Below are 12,274 nucleotides of genomic sequence, written 5' to 3' on the forward strand. Positions count from 1 at the left end.
AGGCTGCTCAAATAGATCTACGCTAAAGCTCCTTCATTAGGTTCAGTTTATGCCTCCTTCCATCCATAAAAATTCCCATCTCGCTGGTGATTATCGGAACACCGGACACGCTCGGCGCTGTGACAGGAATGCTCGCAACACACGCTGTGTCGATAGCTCTTGCTTCGGGTCAATTGCCAGAGGAGGTTGCGCTTCGGAGGATCAGGGTCGGGGTTGCCCTCACTCCTGCTGTGACTAGGAAGTGGTTGCACTTTGGCCCGTTATATCCTCGCCCTGAGTGTCCACTCTGCAAGTCGCGAAATGCTGAAGCCGACATCCACCACCTGCTGTGGGTTTGCCCTGCACTGAAACCGACGAGGCTTTGGCACCTCGCAGCAGCGGGACTCTCGCCGCATACTAATCCAAGCGATTACATTGCTTGGACGCAGGGACCACATTATCAATCCCTCTTGGACTTCATTAGATCAGCAGATCTTTTTTCATTCATTTATACATCCTTATTCACCCCCATCCGATACCCCTGTATGCCCTGAGGCATTTACTACCCTCTCATTAAAAAAAAACCTAAAAAACTGCCAGATGGCTAGCGGAGAGGCTGGAGAGGCTTTGCTCGCTCGCTCTTAGTCAACCGGAAATAGACGACACGACGTGCCATCACGATGCAGAGGCAGCGAAGGCGGAGCTTAGCGTCGATCACTCGGCGAACGACGTGAGGAGAAAATGCATGGCTATGGAGGAGGGTAACTTGTAACTGTCCGTAGCTCTCTTAATATGAGATGCTTCGCACAAATTGTGGTGCGAACAATTAACTGTAGCTGTACTCTATGCGTCTACAAAATATGTCCAAACCGTTTCAGGAACCCTTTAAGAGCAAGCTGTCACTCTATTTTGCTCCTCTGATTTAGAGTTTTCAGTTTCAATGAACTTGCCGTTGTGTCAAACTATGAACTAGCGTTATTTGCTAAGTGAAGACAAGGCAGTCAGTGATATAGCCAACAACATTATGGTCCCAAGCTCCCATGCTTTGTTGCGATTGTTAACAATACCGTAAACTTATCTTTCGAGACCCAATGTGGTAGCATGAGGCCATGTGTTTGACTCCCGGTGGCGTTTTGCGATGACATGCAAGAATGCCCGTGTACTTAGCTTTAGATTAACATTAGAGGACCCCAGGAGGTCAATGCTAAACTGGTTCCCCTGCTGCCGCGGTGTAGGTTTGAGATCTTAAAATCAATCAATCAACGAACAAATAAATCAATTTCTCGCAGCTCTTTGAATATCAATGTCTGGCGAGTCCCGGTGAAGACAAAAATTCGGTGAAGACAAAAATTGATGGCAGATGGCATTTGAACATTTCAGCCTTATCCTTGGTCGATCACTTTAGAGGGATACATTCAATTTTGGGTGGCCTGGCAGGACATGCAGTGATGACTTGCAGGAGTGACTCATCGGATGTTCCGATTGCTAGCTTAGCTAATTATGTCCACTGGAAGCAATATGCCTGAAAGTTAGGGATCGAAAATACTTAGCATTCCTAGCGCTAGGTCAGGTTGTTTACGGTCCTTTTTGGCCTTGCATTATGCACTACAAAATCTGCACACACAACACCAACGAGTCCCAATCACCCAAAATCTGCCAGAGCGTCTCAACAAGTCTTCTGCAATCACGCCCGTCAGTTGGCACTGCACTTATTCTCACAGCAAGAAAGCACACGTTCTTTGTTACTAAGGCAGTGCTCGTGTATGAAATGCTGTCTTTGTCTTTCTTTCTTTTTCATCCTTCCATTTTCTTTCTTTCCAAAGAGCAGCAAAAAGTACACTGTACGTTAAGGCAGAGAATGAACAATGCCTTCATGTTAGTCTGCACAAAGAGCACATGCTAGATTAAGCCAATTTGATGATGCCCACCGAGGAAGGATACAGAGCGTCACTTAATTAAACCACTGCTTTAGTATGCAGTGCAATCATTACCAGCATTCCAGTTCCCACGTTGTACTTGCACATCATATTGTTGCATGTACAACCAACCATGGGCAAATTAAAGTGAGTGCATACCAACTGCGCGGATCTGCGGAGATTCGCCAGATGTCACGTGCTATATGAGCAGTGGTCCTTTTGACAATTCCTCATCTTTCTTCCACTGCGACAATGCCTTCCAAAACTTGCAAAAAAAAAAAAGCTAGAAGAGAACTTATTTTAAGGTTACAACATTCTAGCAATAGGAAATTCAACTGCTTTCTCAGAGAGACGAGCTCGTACATTTGTTGCCTGCAGCAGGTGAGCTCCTTCGACTGAAGATCTTGACTTCGACGCCAGGGAGCTCAGGCCTTTTCAAAACAAAATGCTTGCACAGCCATCTCATGACAACTTAATTTTAACCGGCCATATACCGTCAACATGTCACAAACTTGCCAACATAGAAAAAGAAAGGGTGAAGCAATAGGTGTGACTGTATCCTTCGACAACAACATTAACACGTGGATTTGGAATTCAAGATACCTGCTAATAAACGAAAGCAAGTCATAAACCCCCATGCAAACTTTTGTCCAAGCAAGTGCAATCATACGAGGTCTGTTAGAAAAGTATCCGACCTTATTCTCTTGCGAACACCTGATGGATATAAAACAAGCGCGCTTGCATCAGCCGACCTTAAACCTTCGTGCGCACGCGCAAATTTTTTTCCACCTGCCGATAGCATCAGTAGGTGGGATGCAGCGTTTGAGTGAGGTAGTGCGCAGTGCTCTCGTCGGTTTTTTTTTTATTGCAAAAAAAAAAATGCCGGAACGACTGGAGCAGCGCTACTGCATCAAATTTTTGCCACAAAGTGAGTGACAGCCAAGTGGAAACCATTCGGAAGATCCAGACGGTTTTCGGTGATGATGATATGAGCAGCACACAGATTAAGGAGTGGTACAACCGGTTTAAAGACGGCCTCACACCGGTGGAGAGCGAGCCACACTCCGGTCGGCTATCAACATGCTGAAATGACCAGACCATTGCCGAAGTGAGCCCTGTGGTGATACGGGACCGTCGTGTGACTATCCGAGAAATTGCGGAAGAGGTGGGCATCAGCACTTCTTCTGCACATTCCATTATAAGCGAAGATTTGGCCATGAAGAGAGTCGCGGCGAAATTCGTGCTGAAGCTGCTCACGGTGGAGCAAAAGCAACTTCGTGTTGATGTCTCACGGGACTTGCTGGATTCTACAAACAGTGACCCCGACTTCATGAACACCATAATCACTGGTGACGAGTCTTGGGTGTACAGGTACGACCCGGAAACCAAATCCCAGTCGTCGCAGTGGAAGCATTCCCCGTCACCAAGACCAAAGAAGGGCGGCCCGCCAAGTGAGCAGCAACGTCAAAGCGATGCTGACTGCTTTCTTCGACTCCCGCGGTGTGGTACACCACGAGTACACACCACAGGGTCGAACAATCACCAAAGAGTACTACAGGGATGTCCTCCGTCGCCTACGTGATGATGTGTGGCGCAAGAGACCGGAGTTGTGGTCAACAGGAAATTGGCGCATCCATCACGACAATGCTCCTGCACATTCCTCGCACTTGATTCAGACTTTTTTGGTGAAAAACCAGACTCCTGTAGTTCAACGAGCCCCTTACTCTCCCGATATGGCCCCCTGCGACTTCTGGCTGTTTTCCAAAATCAAGAGGCCATTGAAAAGAGCGCGATTTCAGACAAGAGAGGTCATTATGACTGCAACGACAGCTGCGCTAAACTCCACTCCGAAAGAGGCCTCCTCGGAATGCATCCAACAATGGCAGCATCGCTGGGAGAAGTGTGTGGAGTCCCAAATAGACTACTGTCGGGGTGATTAGGTTTCCAACACTCCAGTTATGCCAGTTTTTCTTCTTCAGCAAAAGGTCAGATACTTTTCTAACAGACCTCGTAAATGCAAACAGCTCACCATGCAACGCATTGCTATTACGGTGACACTTTCTCTTGCATCGACACAACGTTGCTGAATGCTGCAATATGAGGTTACGAAACTAGTTCTCGTGCCAGCATCTTCGGTCTACAATATACCAGCCCTCCGCCCCTCCCTCGCTCCCCCCCCCCCCCCCCCCCGGAACTCGCTTCTTTTTCTTTTCCTCATTGCTGCTATACGGCCCATCCTCGCTCTTTCTTTTTCTTCCTCAGGCAAAGAAGAAATTGAGGGCTCGGTTGACGTCGTAGTCGGCTGCGAGGCTGACTTGCACGAGCGCCTCGCGAGGCACCGCCTCGCCGACAACATCGCGCAGCTGCTCGACGCAGACCTCGAGTTGCGCCGAATCCTGCGTCAGTGGGAGCTCCTCCAGAGAACTCCAGGCGCTCGAGTGCGCGGCTCCTTGTTCAGCCTGCGGAACGAGAAAACTTTTGCGGTGCAAGGTTGCAGCGGGCCTGGAAGAGTGCGCATTGTCAACTTGCATACGCCATTGATTCGTGACAGTTTGAACTCCGGTAATTCAGAAAGATCAGTTAAGCAAGAAGAGTAAGCGGTACCAAAGGGCTCAATTTTTCGTTAGATGAAACTACAACAGACTCTCATTAATTTGGTCCTCGTTGGACCACAAGGCTGCAATTATCTGAAAGGTTGAGTTAACAAACAGTAGCAAAATGAATGAATTCAAATATTTTTTTTTCATTGCCCAAGGCAGTCTGCACCAGTGCTGCAATATCAAGCCGGTTTTGCAGAAATAATGGTTATCCGGTTATTCGAATTTGAAAGCCAGATAACCGGAGTGACCGGTTATTCGGTTAATAGTATCCGTATATTCGGATAGCCAGATATTTGTTTTCGTGTACTTGTGCCGAAATTACATCTCCTTCTCTCTTGTTTTCTTATATTTGTACTCATTTTTGCAACTGCTCGTGCAAATGCAATATCTGTTCTAGTTAACCTCCTTACTTTTCCTTTTTTGAATTGCTGTGTCCCAATATTCGGATATCCAGCTCACCGGTTATTTAAACCGGATATCCTGAAGATCCGTTTCTTGAAATCCATAACCAGATAACCGGTTTTCGAGACCGGATTCACTTCACCTGATTAAACCGCGTGGCCGGTTTGACGGATATTTTCAAGCACCAGTCTGCGCTGTCTTTCTGCTCAGTTCTCTCAACGTGCAACTTATCCGACATGCACCAAGGAGTGCTGACATGTTTAAACGTTGTCTCAGTGTTGAAATGAAAGGAAAGCTAAAGGTCTGAAAGTAAAGCTAAATACAACATAAAGTGAAACAGCTTCACACTTACGAAAGCAGTAGTGTCGTCTGCTGAATTTCTTAGTTTTTCATGCCTTAGCAGCTGCTGTGTGCATAAGGGGGCACCAACAGGGGTCGAATTAACCGAAGCAGCAGGCTTTTGCGTTCAAACTAAACGAGCTTTTGTTCTACAGTAATGTACGGTTTCTCTTCGGGACCTTGTAGCGCGTTCTAATGGAGAGAAAAGCTGAGTTAACCAAGACTGAATTAACGAGAGTCGAGTGTATATTCCCTTTGGCTGTAAATCGATTCTGTCCACTGAAAATTCAGTTTACAGTTTGCAAGTTTGAATTTTTGAGGATTTCCGAGATGCTGGAAAACAGTTTTCACGGATCAAATAGGGCACCGCTGTGAAAGACAGCTAAGAGACAAAACACTGTTTTAAACAAGTAAGCATGTTTTATAGCACAAGCAATGACAAAAAGAAACAGAAAAATGTCCGCTAAGGCTCACCAACCACCACAAATGATATGGCTCCCTACCACAATGCTGCTAAATAGATTGGCTTGACTGTTTGCTTGCATAAACCTTGTGGCCAGCCATCATAACAAACACCACTAAGCCTAGCTAAATTCATTTTTACAATAAAAATAGGAGGCAAAGAAGGCTTCCCCTTACAAACACAGAAGGCTGACAGGATGACGATGATGATGACGTGTGGTGTTTTATGACGCAAGGGCCAGGTTTGGCCAAAGAGTGCCACGACAAGTGGTGTTAACGCTGTATTATGGAAGACGTGCACAATGAATTCCTCATCGTAGATGTGATATGGCTGTAAAAGGGCCTAAAAAATGCCGCTGTAAGTGGCGTTGAATATATAGGTGCTAAAATAATGACGCTGACTGGGTAGTGATGTGGGCTATGACAATGGGCTTTCGTTGAAAACATGATGCAACAAAACATAACGGTGACACCAGAATTCTGAGAGCCCTTGAATGCAGGGCTGTTAGTCGTGTGCTAAAAATTGCTTGGCCAAATGATTTTCAGGGTGTAGGTTTCGGCTAAACAATCTAAAACTATTTGCAGATTGAAAAACGGTTCATCGCTAAAAAAAAATGCAGGGTGAAGAGGTGTATTTTCGCGATATGCAGAAGGGAAATACTTTTTCCTCTCTGTTTCTATTGCAGGGCACTGAATAAGAACATGGAGGACTGTGAGACTATTGCCGCACTTGATACAAGTTGGAGGATCGCCCCCAGTGAAGAGATAAGAGTGAGTACTCTATGTGTGTCCTGTCCTTAATCGGCAAAGAAGTAGTTCCTTGTACCGTGCTGTTTTCCCACATATTCAGTTCCCCAGTTTTGGTTCTATTATGCGAAGCTTATTAATTGCTTGTGTATCCCACTCGCCTTGCCAATGATTCGTCAATTTTCGGCGTAGAAAAGGCTTTAGGTCTGTGGCAGGGATGGGGATATTTCCATCTGTGTCGCTAAAAGTTACTGACCTAGCGCATTCGTCAGCAGCTTCGTTGCCTTTTATACCTTTGTGACCAGGTACCCAGCATATGACAACCACTTGATTGCACATATATAGGGAGCACAACAGACTGTACAGCTGACTAAAAACTGAGTTCTTATATTTTCTTGGAATAAGCAAGGCCCTGACTACACTTAATAAATCTGTAAACACAAGAGCCCTAGCAAGGTTTGTGAGCCTCATGTTTTGAATAGCCGAGAGTATAGCGTAGGCTTCCGCTGTAGATACACTTGTGTGAGGATTTAGTGCCCCAGATACTGAAAATGAAGGTCCCAGAGCTGCGTAGGAAACTCCCTTAGAGGACTTGGAAGTGTCTGTATAGTATTCTGTACAGGAGTACTTTTCCTGAAGTTCACGAAAATATGTTTCTGGTGCCTGCTTAGATATTTCTACGAAAGAGATGTCGCATTCAATGGTCTGCCATTCCCACGGTGGGAGCAGGCAAGTGGGTGCCATTAGGACATTCTCTGGGACTGAGACACCTGTTTCTTCAGCCAGTGTTATCAAACGAAGGTTCAACGGAGCTCTAATAGCTGGGCGGTTACGAAATAGACTGGCTGTATGACACGTCATGAATAGATGAGTGACATGGATGCTGCACGTCTGATTAAACCTTGAGAGCATAGGAAAAAGTTAAATATGTCCTTTGGAGATGTAATGACCATTCATTACACTCCACATACAGGTGTTCTACGAGACTTGTCCTAAAAGCGCCTGTAGCCAGGCGTATACCCAAGTGGTGAATGGGATCTAGCATCTTTAAAGCACTAGGTGCAGCAGAGCTATATACTATAGCTCCAAAGTCGAGGCGGGACTGTATAAGGCTTTTGTAGAGGCTCAAAAGGCATCTCCTGTCACTTCCCCAAGATGTGCGGGACAAGAGCTTCAGTAAATTCATTGTCTTCAGACATCTCGCTCTCAGATACCTAAGGTGAGGGATAAATGCTGGTTTCGAGTCTAAGATGATTCCTAAAAATTTATGTTCGTGGCTGACCGCTAGCCGCTGTCCATTAAGATGGACAGCAGGGTCAGGTAATATACCTCTCTTTTTAGCGAATAGAACGCACATGCTTTTTTGGTGGTTTAACTTAAATCCATTCTCGTCAGCCCCACTTAGATATTTTGTTTAGGCCAAGCTGTACATGTCACTCACAGATAGAAATACAGCATGATTTAAGTACTATCTGTACGTCGTCCACATACACTGAATAAAACATTGTTCGTGGTATGACCCTACAGGGGGAATTCATTTTTACGATGAATAGGGTGCAGTTCAGCACACCACCTTGTGGCACACCTGTTTCCTGCGTAAATGGACGAGATAACACTTTACCAACCCTCACACGGAACGTACGATTGAAGAGGTAGCTTTGAATCAGGTTCAAGAGATTGCCTCTGACACCCACACCAGCCAGATCACGAAAAATTCCAAAACGCCAAGTTGTGTCGTATGCCTTTGCCATATCTAAAAATACCGCTAATAAAAACTGCTTGTGCACGAAGGCGTCTCGGATATTCGCCTCCATGAGGACAAGGTGATCTGTCGTAGATCTACCCTCCCTAATACCCTCCCTAATACAAACGGGGGGGCGGTGTTCTCATTGCCATTCATCGAGGCATATCATGCTCTGTTGTTGACGTCGCATCCGACATTGAAGCCATATGGCTCATCTGCTGCGCTCCCCCCGTAACAGTTCTGCTTGGCGTTTGCTACAGGCCCCCCCAGACTAATCCAGACTTCCCACGTCATCTGAACAACATCCTTCATAAACTTGTCCGCACATATCCAAATGCCCGTATTCTTCTTTTTGGTGATTTTAATTACCCGGATATTGATTGGCAGAACATAGCTAGTTCCACAATAACGTGTCATGCAGAGGAGAAGAACTTCATCGATGTCTGTTTAAATTTTAACCTCACTCAATTAATTTCCCAACCAACCCGTGTCTCACGAGAATCAGCAAACACGCTTGACCTGATACTAACAAGCAGCCCCGAGAATGTATCATCCATCAGTTACCTTCCTGAAATCAGCGATCACAAAGTCATGCATGCTTTATTCTCATTTACCTCGACTCAAAAACAGACATCCGATAAAACGATACAACTCTACGATAAGGGTAACTATAATGCAATAACTGAAGAACTTAACACCTTTTTTCCTGAATACGTATCCGCATTTCACACTCGCTCAATTCATGAAAACTGGCTGATATTCAAGAACAAATTAAATCATCTCACTAATATGTTCGTACCAAGGATTACCTTTCATACTAATCGCAATAAACCATGGTTTACCCAGCACTTAAAACGACTCGAAAACAAAAAGAAACGATTGTTTCGTACCGCCAAACGAAACGACACGCCTGCCGCATGGGGAAAATACTTCGAGGCCGAAAAATCATACCTACTTTCTGTTCGTAACGCCAAGTACTCATTTTATCATAATGACTTACCTAACTTACTTATAAGAAACCCCAAGCAATTCTGGCAAGTTTTAAACCCAACACATCCTCCCGATATTAAACTAACGAATTATTCACATGAAGCGGTGACTGACCACGACTGCGCAGAAATATTTAACCATGCATTCGCATCTGTGTTCACTACCGAACTCGACGCACCTTCACAATTACCACCCTTTAACTTGGATACCCCCATGCCGGCAGTCACGTTCGTCGAAGAAGGCATTTCATCCATAATTCATAATATGAAACTTTCATCATCAGCTGGTATGGACCTGATTAATTCAAAACTATTGAAAAATGTGGAATCAATTTGCGCATCATATTTATGTCTCATTTTCTCACAGTCACTCTCCTCAGGAATTTTGCCTCTTGATTGGAAAACGGGGAAGGTCGTTCCAGTCTACAAATCAGGTAACAGAGACTCGCCGTTGAATTACCGCCCCATTTCATTGACTAGTGTGCCCTGTAAAATCATGGAACATGTCATTTACTCACAAATCATAAACTTCTTGGACCGAAACCATTTTTTTCACCCTTCACAACATGGGTTTCGTAGGGGCCTCTCTTGCGAAACCCAACTAGCGCTTTTCCTTCACGACTTGCACACTAATCTAGACCGTAATATGCAGACCGACACCATCTTTCTTGATTTCGCTAAAGCTTTTGACAAGGTTCCCCACCGCCGGCTATTGCTAAAACTCTCAAAGCTGAACCTACCCCCTAATATTCTCAAATGGATTGAAGAATTCCTAACTAACCGTTCTCAGTCTGTCTATCTTAACGGCCATCTCTCTACATCTCTCCCGGTTACTTCAGGCGTCCCACAAGGTTCTGTCCTCGGTCCCCTCCTATTCCTAATATATATTAACGACTTGCCCCTGCATGTTTCCTGTAGTATTCGAATTTTCGCAGATGATTGTGTTATTTACCGCACCATTAATAACTGTCACGATCAATACACTCTTCAGACAGAGCTTAACAGCGTACTAAATTGGTGTAATAATTGGCTAATGTCCCTCAATCCTAGTAAATGTAAACTCATGTCCTTCACTCGTCGTCCCAATCCATATCTCTTTCAATATTTAATTTCTAACACACAGATTGAGCAAGTACAATCATATAAATATCTAGGAGTCACCCTCTCTTCTAATCTATCATGGCAGGTTCACGTCGGTAACATCATTTCAGCATCAAACAAAACACTCGGTTTTCTAAAACGCCACCTTCGTCTTGCCCCACCACATGTTAAATTGCTCGCGTATAAATCACTTATAAGACCCAAATTAGAATATGCATCCCCCATCTGGAGCCCACATCAAGCATATCTAATCACCGCATTGGAAGCTGTGCAGAATCGTGCTGCCCGATTCATTCATTCCTCATACTCATATGACGTCAGTGTTTCATCCTTGAAAGCTACATCCGGACTGCCACCCCTCTCTTTTCGTCGTCGCATTGCTAGCCTCACCCTTTATCACAAATTCTTTTATTCTCCTCTCAATCAAGAACCGTATATCGCCGCCGCATCACGCATATCTCACCGCACCAGTCATCCCCTTCAAGTTGCCCGCCCACTATCACGTACTACTACGTTTTCAGCTTCATTATTTCTTCGAGCAGCCACGGACTGGAACGGCCTACCCCATGACATCGTCGCCATCGCTTCAACACCTGCTTTTCAAGAACGCGTAACAGATCACCTTCAATGTTAAATCACCATCGCTGTTTGTTTTTCTCACTACAAATGTAATCCCACCCCTTATGTAACACCCCCTGAAATGGGGGCCTTTAAGGAATAAAACTGAACTGAACTGAACTGAACTGAACACTGCAGGGGGTCTAGTATTTTGTTGCTTTCAAGATAATGAATTAGGCGTCTGTTTACCATTTTCTCAAAGAGTTTGCATAGGCAGCTTATCAGGGCTATACGCCTGTAGCTGCTGGCCGAAGTCGAATCCTAGCCCTCTTTGAGAATAGGGATTACGACTGATTGCTTCCAGGCAGATGGAATATAACTTGCAGAGAATATGGCATTAAAGAGTGATAGTAGTGTTTTGTGTGTTTTTGAGTGTAGGTATTCGATCATCTCAAACTATTCGATTGCCTCCAGGAGCCGATTTATGGCAACAGTTCAGTGCAGCCTGAAAGTCCACCCACAGAGAAAGAAATTCAACAAGAGGGGACACTCTTCAAAAACTGGCAACAGGAAACACGTCACGCCTAGTTTCAACAACAGCCGTTAGTTGACGCGAGCATCAGAAAAAAAGAATGTGAAATAAACTTCCAGACAACGTTTCATTTTTTTTATTCCTTCCCACTAAAAGTGGAAAAGTTTTGCGTGTAAATGAACTTATAGTTGCAACTTTTTGTTGCGTTGCCTAGCAACAAGTTAGCGGCCCGCCAGACGCGTGTGCATACGTCATGCGCCAGACAAGCCGCAGGAGTGAGCGAGGATGGTCGTACGTGAGAAGCTCGCGTGCTCGGCGACCCGTTTGTTTTGGATACAGCCCATTTTATTGGGCTCCCGGCCTCCTCTATGCTTCTCTTGCGTGTTGTCTGCATTTCGACACGGCACCGCTGCACTACTGGACTACGGCAAGGTGAGAAATTGTGTTTGACAGTGTGCGGCTCATTTTAATCACATTTAGGCTTAGTGCGAGTGGCGCAGTTAGCGAAAAACAGCACCGCCGTCCTGGCGCAGTTAAATTGAGTTAATGCCCCGTTCTGGGAGATGTTTGCGACGCTTTCTATGAGCCTCAACATTACTGTAACTTATTTCGGTAGTTTTTAGGCACGCTTGCCGCGCCCGGCTTATTCACGCAGTAAGGGAAAACCGGCTCGGCTGTGTGACGCATTTGCGCGTGTATATGCGTGCACTACGTCGTAGCGCCTAAAATAGACAAGTTTTGGCGCATTCTGTGGCCCCCAACATTATTGTAACTAACGTCGTTATATTTGGGGTAGTTTAGAAGCATGGTTGCCGCGCCCGGCTAATTGACGCAGTTAGCGAAAAGCAGCTCGGCTGTGTGCCGCCGTTAGTTTCGCGTGTACTGAATCTTACTGGTTCAGGTGC

At 45.3% G+C, this 12,274-nt stretch overlaps 1 protein-coding gene across 4 annotated transcripts in view; it reads right to left on the minus strand.

Moving 5' to 3' along the window:
- Window positions 1–12,274, minus strand: part of LOC139048955 (uncharacterized) — a 67,882-nt gene that overhangs the window by 11,735 nt on the left and 43,873 nt on the right. For 3 of the 4 annotated variants that reach the window (XM_070523954.1, XM_070523955.1, XM_070523957.1), the window contains one exon: window positions 4,088–4,354. The exons of the other annotated variant lie outside the window; for it this stretch is intronic. In XM_070523954.1, coding sequence (XP_070380055.1) covers window positions 4,154–4,354 — 201 coding nt within the window. In that variant the 3' untranslated portion in view covers window positions 4,088–4,153. Of the gene's footprint in view, window positions 1–4,087; window positions 4,355–12,274 lie in introns of those variants that run through there. 4 annotated transcript variants of the gene reach the window in all.

This window comes from Dermacentor albipictus, chromosome 8 (assembly GCF_038994185.2).
Source record: "Dermacentor albipictus isolate Rhodes 1998 colony chromosome 8, USDA_Dalb.pri_finalv2, whole genome shotgun sequence".
Classification (NCBI taxonomy): Eukaryota; Metazoa; Arthropoda; class Arachnida; order Ixodida; family Ixodidae; genus Dermacentor; species Dermacentor albipictus.